The 13,638-nt window shown below is 36.4% G+C and overlaps 1 protein-coding gene across 6 annotated transcripts in view; it reads left to right on the top strand.

Annotated features, from left to right (window-relative positions):
• The window catches only part of COL25A1 (collagen type XXV alpha 1 chain), a 499,684-nt gene that overhangs the window by 364,652 nt on the left and 121,394 nt on the right, over positions 1 to 13,638 (top strand). For all 6 annotated transcript variants that reach the window (XM_055111699.2, XM_063603863.1, XM_055111701.2 and 3 more), the window contains one exon: positions 2,203 to 2,238. In XM_055111699.2, coding sequence (XP_054967674.1) covers positions 2,203 to 2,238 — 36 coding nt within the window. The remainder of the gene's footprint in view (positions 1 to 2,202; positions 2,239 to 13,638) is intronic.

Genomic DNA, 13,638 nt, shown 5'->3' with positions numbered 1-13,638 from the left:
TATTTAATCCCTTATAAATAACGTGAACCCCCAAAATTGCTAATAAACGTAAAATGAATGGCTAAAACATCAGTGGGTATGGTTTAAATATCATTTGTCTTTTGTATGTAAGGCTTATTCATAGAAATAATTTAAAAGTAATCTCAATACTTGGCTACTAAGATTGGTCAAGTGTCAATGATATAGTAGTAAAAGGCAGAAGATAAATGGTTTGATTTCATAGAGGCAACCCAGCAATTAAAAGAAATATATGGAAAAGGTCAAAAATTTTAGATTTATTTTATGACTTTAGGACTAGAAATTAAGGTTTATTACTGGATTAAATTATTTATTCAATGTATTTATTTAACAAATTATTTTCATAGTATTTTTGTAGTACATAATAATAATGAAAATATTTATCCACGAAGCAGAAACTTTTGAAAATAAAACCAAAAAGAAAAAAATATTTTTTTCTTTTACCATACTTATTAATGTTTATAATATTTACAATACTCATTAATGTTTTGGTATATTTTCTTTCATTTTTATATGCATATATTTATGCATTTTTAAAAGAATGACTCTTTATGAGAATATACCGTACTTTAAAACTTCTGAGACAGCCTCATAAGCCCATATCCCCTTCTGAAAGCTGCTGTGAATTTGCTGATATAAAATGAGGAATTGTCTTTCAACATATGATTTGCTAGTTGTTAGGACTGCTTTCACTCAACCTTCAAAGACAGTGGTTGAATTCTGTAACTGTCTTCTAATGCCTTGCTTTTTCTCATGATGATATTCCAAAAGGTAGAGAGATCCACAGCTTTAGGGATATTTAAAGCTCTCCCATTGATTGCTGGTTGCCAACAGAAATACAGTGAGTGTCTCTTCAAAAAGTAGTTAAAACCATTTTGATGGTACATTAGTCAGATCATTGAGCATTATATACTATACTATACTGAAATTCAAGATAGAAATTACTTCTTAAAAACAAAATTAAAGGTAAAGTATGACAAACCACACAATCCAAAATTATATCATTCTTTAAATGAATATAGTTTATTTATGTAAGTAAGAAATGGAGCTTTCTACACATAGGACAAATTAACTTGTTTTAAAATTTTCAGAAATATAACTTGAACTGTATATGGTCTCAGAGTTTATTTATATATACTATGATGACTGCTAGAAAAAGATTTTTTTTTTTGAGACGGAGTCTCGCTCTGTCACCCAGGCTGGAGAGCAGTGGTGTGATCTCCGCTCACTGCAACCTCTGCCTCCCGGGTTCACACCATTCTCCTGTCTCAGCCTCCTGAGTAGCTGGGACTACAGGTGCCCACCACCATGCCTGGCTAATTTTTTTGTATTTTTAGTAGAGACAGAGTTTCACCATGTTAGCCAAGATGGTCTCGATCTCCTGACCTCGTGATCCGCCCACCTCGGCCTCCCAAAGTGGAAAAAGATTTTTTTGTGTGCAATGAGGTCTTTGCTGTGTTGCCCAAGCTGTAGTGCAGTGGCTATTCACAGACGCCGTCATAGCACATTATAGCCTTAAAGACCTGGGCTCACACAGTCCTCCTGCCTCAGCCTCCCAAATAGCTGAGATTACAGGCATGTGTCATCATACCTTGCTAGAAGAAGACTATAAAAATAAACTGTGAAATACTTATTTTGAAAGACCAGCAATATCTATATTTATTGGCAATTTAAGACAAAAATATTTTTAGCCAATGACTGTCATTATAATGACAATAAAATATAATTCTATATCAATCAGAATATAAGAAAATGATAATGTCATGATATAGTGTAATTTTCTCTATCAAATTTAATGAAACATGTTACTTCAGCCATCATTAATCCAGGAAGACCAAAATTTAACATCAGTCTCTGCTCATTTTATTAAACACCTGCACTAAGAGCAATTGTCTCTCTGTCCTATGTATGAAAGTTCTGAGTTCTCATAAAGACACCATGTCATTATCTTTATGTCATCCTAAAGAAGACATGATAATCTAGACTAATTTTATTAAACCCTAAATTTGTAAAGTTTATTTGTAGAAGGGAAATTAGCTCTCTTTTAATGTGCTACATTCCTCTATTTAACCTGAAGAAATATGTTTGACATTTACATGCCCCAGTCAAAGAAGAAAAAATGATTGAAGGTTTTTTTTTTAAATACTTACAGCATTACTAAAATTATCACTATTCTTTTTTAAGGGTGAACCAGGAAAACCAGGAGAAGAAGGCTTGATGGCAAGTATCTCAGTTTATCTTTTTCTATACTAAGCCAGGTTGTTTACAACTATGGTCAAGATTATGTGTGATAAATGTATCTGTCATATGACAGACTATAATAAAAAAGTGAAAATTAGTAGAAGTTAAAAGTAATATGGCCTACTACATGCTAATGGTCATAAGACTACATATCTACATTGCTGTTGCAGGAGAAAAAGAAAGAGATTCCAGGTGTGGGGAGCGACAGAGATGCTGCAGGTTAAAGGAGAGAATTAATTAAGTGACTCTGCTGTAAGAGAGATTAAATTTAGGGGCATGCCTATTAGCTTAAATAGAAATAGAAATCCCATTTTCAAAGGGATCAGGTCTGACTAAATGAATTAGCACAGCAAACTTTGCACAGTGATTCAGAATTTTTCTACTGTTGAATATCTCTACCCGGAGAAAAATCGTTGTGCCTTTTGGTTCTCTGTCATTTAAAAAAAAAAAAATGGTCCTGAAATGATTCCACATGGACTTACTCATAGACACACAGGTCCCAGTTCCCCATGAATTGTTTATCTTTTGCTGGTAGAAAAAATGTTTGGTTAGGTTGGTGGCTCGGGAAGAGTAGAATTCCTTCAACCTACCTCTTCCTGTCCCCTCCTGTCTGTCTCCTGAGCTGCCTTTCTAATCTATGTTATGATGTGAACACTATTGGGAACCAGGGGGTAATTCTCTAATAACCCAAATGCCAGAGGACGGCTCACACTCATCCTGGATACGGAAGGAATGGGCCCAGAGATTGCCAGGGAGCTGACAGGTGACCACAATCAGCTTGACACTTTCCATCCTGCATAATGTTTGGCATGCAGCATGCAGATGTTCAAGGTATAAAAGGTAGGCTGTGCACGGGGGTTCATACCTGTAATCTTAGCACTTTGGGAAGCCAGCGAGGGGAGGATCACTTGAGCCCAGGAGTTTGAGACCAGCCTGGGTAACACGGTGAGACCCTGTCTCTAAATATATATATATATATATATATATATATATATATATATATATATATATATATATATATATATATTTAAGAAACAGGTAGGTCCTAGTGAAACTAATGCATAGAGTCAGGAATCAACAAGGCTTCTTTGGGCTTGGATTGTATTCAGCAGCTCTCCTGGGGAGTCAGCTGTAGGTACAGCTGCCTTTGCAGGATCCCTGGTGAAATGAAAGCATTCTGGGTCCAGATCTCACTCACTGCCTGGAAATTCTCTGTTCCTGACCTGTAATATCAAGATACAATTTTTTTGTTTGTTTGTTTGAGACAGAGTCTTGCTCTGTCACCCAGGCTGGAGTGCAGTGGCGCGATCTCGGCTCACTGCAACCACCACCTCCTGGGTTCAAGCGATTCTCCTGCCTCAGTTTCCTGAGCAGCTGGCACTACAGGTGTGTGCCACCAGGCCCAGCTAATTTTTGTATTTTTAGTAGAGACGGGGTTTCACCATGTTGGCCAGGATGGTCTTGATCTCCTGACCTTGTGATCCACCTGCCTCGGCCTCCCAAAGTGCTGGGATTACAGGCGTGAGCCACCGTGCCCAATACAGATAATTTTTGGTGCTATAATGGTTTTTGTTTAAAAAAGAAAAAAGTGGAAGGAACAGAAAAAAGTCCATATGTAAAACTTAAACAAAACCTTTGTCATCAGTGGTAAATGCATACAAGTGCAGCATTAGCTCTCAGTGGTATGGAGTTATAGAGTATGAAGAATTCTGGGAGAACTACAATAAAATTTTGAAATTAAGCAATTGAAGGTACATGTAATTTTTGTCTTGGAAAATGGTGAAAACACATTCTTCCCCGTATATTCTTATATCGAAAGCTATGTGGGCTTCTCAGGAGCCTTTGTTTGTCCCCAGGTGTGCACAGACTACTCAGATTTTTATCACTGGCATTGGCTTTTTTCCCTGATACCCAACACAGCATCCTAATATACAATGTTCTAAAATAAAATGGATATATTTTTTAAAAATTCTTATCTTCTACTCAAGGAATTCTCTCTTACATATTACATATGCTCTCTAGGATATACTATGTGAATAACAATATAATCTCATTTGCTTACCATTCCCAGTTTGACATAGTTAAATACAAATGTTTGACCTGATCCTAAATCACTTGCATTATTATCTTAGTGTGCTCCAATTCTCATTTCATATCAAAACTTTCTCAGGTGAAACAATACTGGTTTTTTTTTTTCTACAAACTTTTCTTGACTCTTTAAACTCTTACGATTTAGTTCATGTTATTTTTTAAATGCATTTAAGAAACAATGAAAATGACAAATGTTTCAAGGATATATATATTAAGTGATCTAAATGGCATTTAAAAATTACTGTTTTTAAAGATGTAAGATTCTTTTCAAAGAGAAAACCTCTTTAATGTATATAAAGAAAAGTGACAAATTATAGTGCATAACCCAGTGAATTTTCACCAAGTGAACAAAACGATGTACAAACCAGATCAAGAACAAGGACATTATCTTAAACCCTTCTTTACCCCCAGTTGCCATCCCAGAGGTAGCCTCCACCCTGACTTCTGTCACTATACTTTAGTTTTGCCTACATTTGAATTTTATAGTAATCGAATCCTACAGTATGTACACTTTTGTGTCTGGCTTCTTTCATTCAACATTATATTTGTGAGATCATCTACCTCTTTTAATGGCTTTCACAGCTTGTTTAAAAAAATAGGAGGAAGAACCATATTTCCTTGACTACCCCGTTAAAACTACATCATTCTGATAGCAGTAAATGAATGAATGTCCGTCTGACCTTGGGCAAGTCACTTAACCTCTCAATTTCTCATCTGTGAAGGAGGGATAATAATACCCTCTCTGACTGCCTTAAAAGGTTGCCAAAGACAATGCAATAAATTAGGGGAAAGCACTTTAAAACATATAATGAAGAACTATATGAGTATGTTATTATTATTATCACTCAATTGTTCTCTCTAGAGTAAATTACAGGTGAGTGTAGATTTATATAACAGATGTATTCCTGTAAAGTTTTGTATAAATCAGATTTTCTTAAATCAACGTATTTTGAATGTGCCAGGGAATTTTGCTGTTTAAAGAAATCCTATTCAGAATCTTTCTGTAAATCAGTGTAATCCCCTAATTCTTCTCCTCAGCAAACTGAATTTCCATATTTTATGTTTGTTTAACATGAAGTATTTCTCCAATCTAAAAATCTATCTTTTTAAAAAGAAATCATGATTTGTTAACTTGAATAGCACCTGTATATTTTAACTCATATCAAAGAGAGAAGAGGATACTAGAAATATAACTGCAATTTTCATGAGGAGGAAATTTTTCTTTTTTTTCTCTTTTATTATTATTTTTACTATACTTTAAATTCTAGGGTACATGTGCACAACGTGCAGATTTGATACATAGGTATACATGTGCCATGTTGTTTTGCTGCACCCATCAACTCATCATTTACATTAGGTATTTTTCCTAATGCTATCCCTCCCCCAGCCCCCCATCGCCCCGACAGGCCCCGGTGTATGATGTTCCCCGCCCTGTGTCCAAGTGATCTCATTGTTCAACTCCTACCTATGAGTGAGAACATGCAGTGTCTGGTTTTCTGTCCTTGTGATAGTTTGCTGAGAATGATGGTTTCCAGCTTCATCCATGTCCCTGCAAAGGACATGAACTCATCCTTTTTTATGGCTGCATAGTATTCCATGGTGTATATGTGCCACATTTTCTTAATCCAGTCTATCATTGATGGATATTTGGGTTGGCTCCAAGTCTTTGCTATTGTGAATAGTACCGCAATAAATATACGTGTGTGTGTGTCTTTATAGTAGCATGATTTATAATCCTTTGGGTATATACCCAGTAATGGGATTACTGGGTCAAATGGTAATTCTAGTTCTAGATCCTTGAGGAATCGTGAGGAGGAAATTTTTCTTAGAAACTTAGAAATTTTCTTTCACACATTGTGTGTGTGTGTGTGTCTGTGAACTTGAAATCTGGTAGGGAGAAAAGTAGTTCCGGTTTTAGAACTACTTAGTGGTGTATGACTATAGTCTGTGATCCTTTTTACTGATCTATAAAATGTAGGTAATAATTCCTGTTCTACCTGTCTCACTGGGTTATGGTGAGAAGCAAGTGAAATGATAATATGAAATGTTTTATGAACCACAAAGAGTTCCATAAGTGAGAAGTATTACTATTAAAACAAATGTCTAGTGATATAACTTGGCATACAGAAAGGCTGCTCTAAGAAATGTAAGGGCTAAGAATAGTTGAATAATAGCTACCAATTAAATTACAACATGTCAAATAGTGCAATTAAGAGTGTAATTTATTGCTTTTGTCCTATTTGTAGTTGTTGTTGTTTTAGCTTTCTTCTCCTAAATATCGTATCATCTTACATTATTAATTTTTCATAACATTCTCCTTCTCACCCACTTATTAAGACAAACAAAAGATAATAAATACCACTGTTCTCATCTTTTTCACATTATGTAAACCCCACTACATTTGTTGGTTTGTGTCATGGAGGAGTGCTTGCTTACATAAGGGCCTTAAGAGGCACTAGAGAGTTGTTATAAATTTAAAATGTCTCTGATGATGAAATGAAGAAGCTAGAAACAATCTAAAATTAGCTCTTGCAAAACTGCATGAGTGTCTCAGGTAGGGAATTAGTTTTCATAATCTAAGATATATAGTTTATATTGCAGAAGTAATCATCTGACGATTAACAGCATCTGTGATAGAATAAAAAAGAAAACCTGCAGCTCACGCAGTTCCACATTGATTTAATCCTGCCATGCATCTATTCTGTAAACATGACCTTTGGGTTTCCAAGAAGTTCAGGATGAGCTTTTAAAACCCAGATTTTGCACTTAAATAAATTTGACTCCATCTAAATAAGGAGAGAGCTGCTGTATCTTATAAAACTAGACCCAAGAATGAAACAAAGGAATGACCATAATTGGAAGTGATCAAGTTCTGAATCCTAGCACAAATTATCTTTATCTTTCAGTTCTTCAGAGATTCAAATCGTTGTTAAAACAGTATTTTAAAAGGTATCTTTCCTTTCGATGTTCTTGCTGTTTCTTTCTTTGACAGATGCAGAAATTTTCAAAAGCATGAAAGATAGACGGTATTGAAAAAAATACACCAAATTGCTCCAGTTTCATGTATATTATTTTTTGTTCCAAATTGTCTATATCCAAGGTTTCAAAAACCAAATCACTTTCCTGTTCTGAAACTCTTTATTCCTTTCTTCTCCTCCCCTAAATATATATAAACTCCATAACGTATTCATTTATCTTCTACTGAATTATAAGAATACTTAAAGTGTTCCTCATTGGGCCGTTGTGGTATCTGAGAGTTCAAAACTCAGAAATATTTGCTGTTGTGGTGCCTTAAAGTGAAATTTGGACTTTTGTCCAAACAGTTTACAGATACTTTTAGTTTATTTTAATTTTACCTGCAAACACATTTAATACATTTGGGTGAAGTGAATATAATGTTTTTAAAATATTAGTTAATAACATAAGCATGAAAATGTTTCTGTTGCATTTAAAATAAAATTGAAGTACCCAGTATGTGAAGGTTTACTTTAAATATGTTCAATTTATAATGCATTGCTATCCCATGGATTTCATAAAACTCATGGCTTTCCTTCACTGTGCTTTGATCTGCCTGCTATCTTGATCAGCAGATGTCAGACACTGAAGACAACAGCAGACTTCCTGATTTGGATCTGGCAGAGGAAGCAAGACCCCCAAACCTTCAAATCACAAATAACAAAAATGACTGAAATCATCTTATTGTAGTTAGTTATTAGACTAGATTTTGCAACAAAATCTTGTTTGGTAAAACTGCATGTCCTTCAGTTGTGCACACTGCCTGCTGAGATGCCTTAGCAACCATTCTAATGCTTTATCAGCCTCCCTTAATCTGATTGTCCATGAAGTACATATAAATGGCACACCTGCAGGGCTCTTCCCACCTCCTTGGTACTTTTGCCCAGAGCCTGTAGTGCTGTTTTTCAAAGGGACCAGAAAAAGTAGACAAGTGATGCCTTCTATTTCTGATGCTGCCCCACCACCCCTTCCAGGGAGTCCTGCCATAGAATCAACACAGTGGAGCTGTGTCTCCCCAGGCTGGGGGGACCTGCTCTGTGTTGATTCCTACGTGCACAGACTTCTCCAGAGGTGTCTAAAGGCCACCTAGTGAGGTGATAGGAAGGAACATTTGACTTTCCTTTGAAGCTGGTTTTGTCTCCTAGAAACAAAATGTCATCTTGGGGAGCATTTTCAACAATGATTTAGAAGCATGATTATGTAGCAGAAAGACAGTCTCAACAGCTGAGTAGATGACTCTGTCTGTATTCCTCTCTCATTACTTAATTTTATTTTCCTTATTGACCTCTAGGCTGTGAATCAGCCCTATTATTAACTATTTTTACAGTGGCTCCAGCTCAGGGTCTAATAAGCTCTATCATTTGGACAAATTAAGGTATCTAGGCCTTAGATTCCTCATCTGTAAAGAATGGTGAAACTAAACGGCATGATTTCCCTTCCAACTCTAAAGTCCCGTCATCCTACTCTGTTTCTATTATGAATGCACAGATGCATATTATATGTATCTGTTATATATGTTCTGTAAATAATTAAAAGCAATGAACAGTCATATGCTAAGTTTTTAATAGAAGAAAGTCTTAAAAATTGTCTCCTTCTCCAAAACCATAATCAACTTATCTAGTTGTCACTTCTTGTAACTGTAGAATCCAGCTTATTCTAGCTCTACTGAAGCAAAATAAGTGACTCTTGTATGAGAATATTAACCAAGTTATAATTGATCTGTCTTATCAAATTCTCATATTTCATCATTAGATAAAGAAGAAATTTTTAAAAACAGAGTTAAATCTGTTTGTGCTTTACATTTGCAGACTTAGGGCAAATGTACAAGTTTTAGGGCAAGAGGAAAAATGGGAGTCCTTATACAAAGTGTCTAAATATTTAAGTTATAAACCAACCTAATAAAACTGTCCAGTAAAATATGTTCTATCCCCCAACCTTTACAGATATATTCTCATGATGACTTGGAAAGTTCAAATCCAGAATTCTTGCACTCCTTGGAGTTCAAAGCCACAGTGTGGTGGCACGAGGAGAGCTGTAACTAGCCCTAGCCCTGTCCTTGGCCTGCTTCCCTTCTCTCCCACACCTTCCTCCATTCTTCAACTTTATAAGACTCAGCCTCTAACTTTATAAAGGTTCTTGAATGCTCACAGGACCAAATTTCATCTGTCCCCCTCAAAATACCCACCTCTTTGCCTTCTCTTCCAATTTGTTGTGGTGCACACCAGTGGTATGGTTTACCTTCAGAAGAACAGGCCTGGGAAGAGGCAACACATAGTCTTTGTAGTGAGCTCAAGTCATTGGGGCAGAGAAGTCTGGAGTCCTTAGTACCTGAAGGTCAGGTGGCTGGGTGGGGTGGTAGGGCTGAGGGTGGAGGGTGTGTATAGAGGTGAGCATGTTCTCTTAGACCCACAGATTCCTAACCCCCTGGGAAGCACAACCAGAAAAAAGCCTTTCAAAGCATGGGCACAAGACAAAAGCCTCCTTGCCAGATCTAAGGGAAGTTCAGGATCCATGTGTCTGAGTGGAACCTTAAAAAAGATATAGACTTCTGCTTGGTCACCTCCTTTGAGGAAACCTCACACATGCATACACTTTCACACTCCCCCAAGCTAAGTTAGAAGCTGTCTTCTCCCCTTCTCCACAGCATTTGTCATATCATATAATAGTTATTGGTACTTAGTGTGTTTAATAATAAGAGTGACTGAGTGATATGAGTTAATCAATTAATAAATCAGGCTCTAATACAAAGAAATTAGCTTTATGTTTTTCTCCCAATTGATGTCATGTCATTATGCCCCAAGGGTAGGATTGGGTAGGATAAATTCAACAGAATTACACAAAATTGCTCTTATTTTTCTTCTTTTGTTTTGTTTTGTTGTTTTAGAGACAGGGTCTTGCTCTGTCACCTGGCCTGCAGTGCAGTGGCATGATCACAGCTCACCTCAGCCTCAAACTCCTGGGTTCAAGGAATCCTCCTGCCTCAGCCTCCCAAGTTGCTAGGACTAAGGCATGCACCACCATACCCAGATGTTTTAATTTTTATGTTTTATGGAGATGGAGGCTTGCTGTATTGCCCAGGCTTCAAGCAATCCTCTTGCATGGGCCTCCCAAAGTGCTGGGATTACAGGTGTGAGCCACCACGCCCAGCCTGCATCTTTTTATATTTATATATGTCTTATAGATTATTTGGAGTATATGTGTGCTTATAAATATGCACGTTATAACTAAAAGGATGATTTTTATGAGGACAATGGAAAAGTAATTGCATCAATTTCTAGTCACACCAGCCGGGCGCGGTGGCTCATGCCTGCAATCCCAGCACTTTGGGAGACCGAGGTGGGTGAATTACCTGAGGTCAGGAGTTTGAGACCAGCCTGGCCAACATGGTGAAACCCTGTCTCTACTAAAAATAGAAAAAATTAGCAGGCATGGTGGGAGGTGCCTGTAATCCCAGCTACTCTGGAGGCTGAGGCAGGAGAATCACTTGAACCTGGGAGGCAGAGGTTGCAGTGAGCCAAAGTCGCACCATTGCGCTCCAGCCTGGGTGACAGAGCGAGACTTGGTCTCAAAACAAAGCAAAACAAAACAAAACAAAAAAGAAACAACCAATTTCTAGTCACACCATATGGCTGTTTATTAAGTAGGATATAAAAGGTTTAGAAGAAATCTTAGAAATCATTTAGCTTAGCATTTCACAGAACAGCATCAGAGTGAAAAGGAAACAGCCAAGGTTACAAAATAGTTAACGGCAGAACCAGGCTAGAATCCAGTTCACCTGATTTCAGTCTTGGGTGTTCTATTGTCTAGATCTGCACTGTTCAATGCAGTCACCATTAGCTACATATGGCTCTTTAAATTTAAGGTTGGCCAGGCTCTGTGGCTCATGCCTATAATTCTAGCACTTTGGGAGGCCCAAGTGGGTGGATCACTTGAGCTCAGGAGTTTGAGACGAGCCTGGGCAACATGGTGAAAACCCATTTCTACAAAACAAACAAACAAAAACAAAAATTAGTCTTGGTGGCTCATGCGTGTAGTCCTAGCTACTTATGGGGCTGAGACAGGAGGATCGCTTGAGGCTGGAAGGTGGAGGCAGAGGTTGTAGCAAGTCGCGATCATGCCACTGCACTCCAGCCTGGGTGATAAAGTGAGTCCCTGTAGAAATAAATAAATAAATAAATAAAATTAAAAATTCAGTGTCTAAATATTGTACTGGCCACATTTCAGGTGCTCAGTAGCTATAGGTGATTGGTGGCTATCCTACTGGATTGATCAATATAGAATGTTTCTGTCATTAAAGAAAGTTCTGTTATTAATAGACAGTGCAGATCCATCTAGGTAGAAAACAGATCTGAATAGGATATGACTATATATTATAATCTTAAATTTAAGAACTTTTTCTGTGAATCATGAGTTATTTAAATTCTAGCAGCCAGTGTTTCTCAGCACTGTTGATTTAAAATAGGAAAAGCACTTACACTGCCCAATGGAAATATTTTTTACTGAGTGTAGTGTAGGGTGATAGGCCTTTGTGAACCATAAATTTGTTTCCTTTATAGTACTCGAGGGAAGTATGTTTAATCACGGAGGGCAAAGAAGCCTGTTAATTTTTCTTTCTTTTCGGATCATTTCCATTTTGGGTTTAGCAATAAGAAGCAATTTATTAAATATTTAGAAGGGATGGAGTGAGCTAATTTTAGTGTGGATATCTGGTGAGAGGTAATATAGAGTCTCTGTTTTGGAATCTGATCAAAAATAGATTTTTATATACCTAGATTTATCTTTAATCTATGGTATATAATGCTCAATATTTAGTCTTGGGTTCTGGTTTTGTCAAGTGGTGAGAAAAATGTATTACTTCTTTAATTTCCTGAGCTTTAAGAGACCTCCCTTAAAGAGGTCATAGCCTCATGATTTTGAGAAACACCAATAAATGAATCATCCTGGTTTAATATTTTCCTCAAAAATTCAGCACATGAGATAGAGAAGTCAAAAAGAATTTACTCTTTTAAAAAATAATTACTGCATGTAGAAATTTTTTCATCAAATGCTCATGAATAAATATAATGACATGCCATCTTCCTAACAGGCTCTGGGTTGTAGAGGAACTTTTTCAAATAATAGAAATTATGGGGTGATATTACTGAAACAAAAATCTCAGATACTTAAACAGAACAACTGCCTCAAAACTGGGAACTCTTTCCAGTGATAGAGGTATGGTAATATGAGTGTTGAAATAATGGTGGAAAGCCACTAAACAGAATTTAATACTTTTTAAATTCATTCATTCATTTTTTCCATTTAGTCAATAATTATTTATGTGTTAGGCACTAATCTAGGTGCTGACGATGTGAAATATATGGCCTGAGGAAGTGGATTTTTAGTCAAGTGGATTTTTAAAATAGGTAAATATGTTAAAATATAGCCAGTTGAAATGTGCTAAGGAAACACAAAGGAAAAAAACAAGCTTTGTCTGGGTGTGCTGGAGAAGGCTCACAAAGGAAGTGAGTTATGACCACTGGGCCTTGAAGAATGATTAAGAACTTCACATGAAGACTGATCGGAGAAGGATATGGACTTCTTGGGAAAATATAAATGATGAAGTGTGACTGAAGACAGGATCCATGAAAGACTTGAAACAAGAGATGAGGCTCTCCCTTCTCAGCACTGTCTTGCTCTGCTCTTGTTTATACTGTGTTCCTTCATACCCACTTCAACTAAATCACTGGCTTTTACATTGAAAACATTGCAGTGCACTCTCTTATATTCTAAACATTTCCCAATAGTTTCTAGTTGGCATTTCCACACACTTAAGCTATGAAATCCAAATCTTGTAAAACATCAATTGAATTACACTCCAGACATACATATAATAGTGGCTAGAGTTTATGTTTCTTAACCTTCCCACATCAAACATCCAAGAAGAACATGGCATTTTATATACGTGCATCTTAAATGATTCCTTCTTAAGTAAGATAAATTTCCTCTTACTGTTTATAAACCAAGTTTATGTATTTTGTGATCTTGTGATGCATTTCACCAGGTTAATATCTTTCAAAAAATTGTAATTAAAGTCTGTTGTACCAAACCCTTGAGAAAGTCTGGTACTAATGTTTTATGACTCCATCAGTTAGATTATACGTGTTATCATTCTTCCCTTTGGAACTAGACTTTTAAAAGTATTTTCTTCATTTTGCCTAACTTTTATTAAATCGTGGAAAAATTCTTAAAAAGGAAATAATTTTAAATGGCTTAATAGTTTTGGGCTTTTATCCT

Source organism: Pan paniscus, chromosome 3, assembly GCF_029289425.2.
Source record: "Pan paniscus chromosome 3, NHGRI_mPanPan1-v2.0_pri, whole genome shotgun sequence".
NCBI lineage: Eukaryota > Metazoa > Chordata > Mammalia > Primates > Hominidae > Pan > Pan paniscus.
Note: the sequence above shows the minus strand (reverse complement) of the source record. Positions and strands in the feature narration are given on the sequence as shown.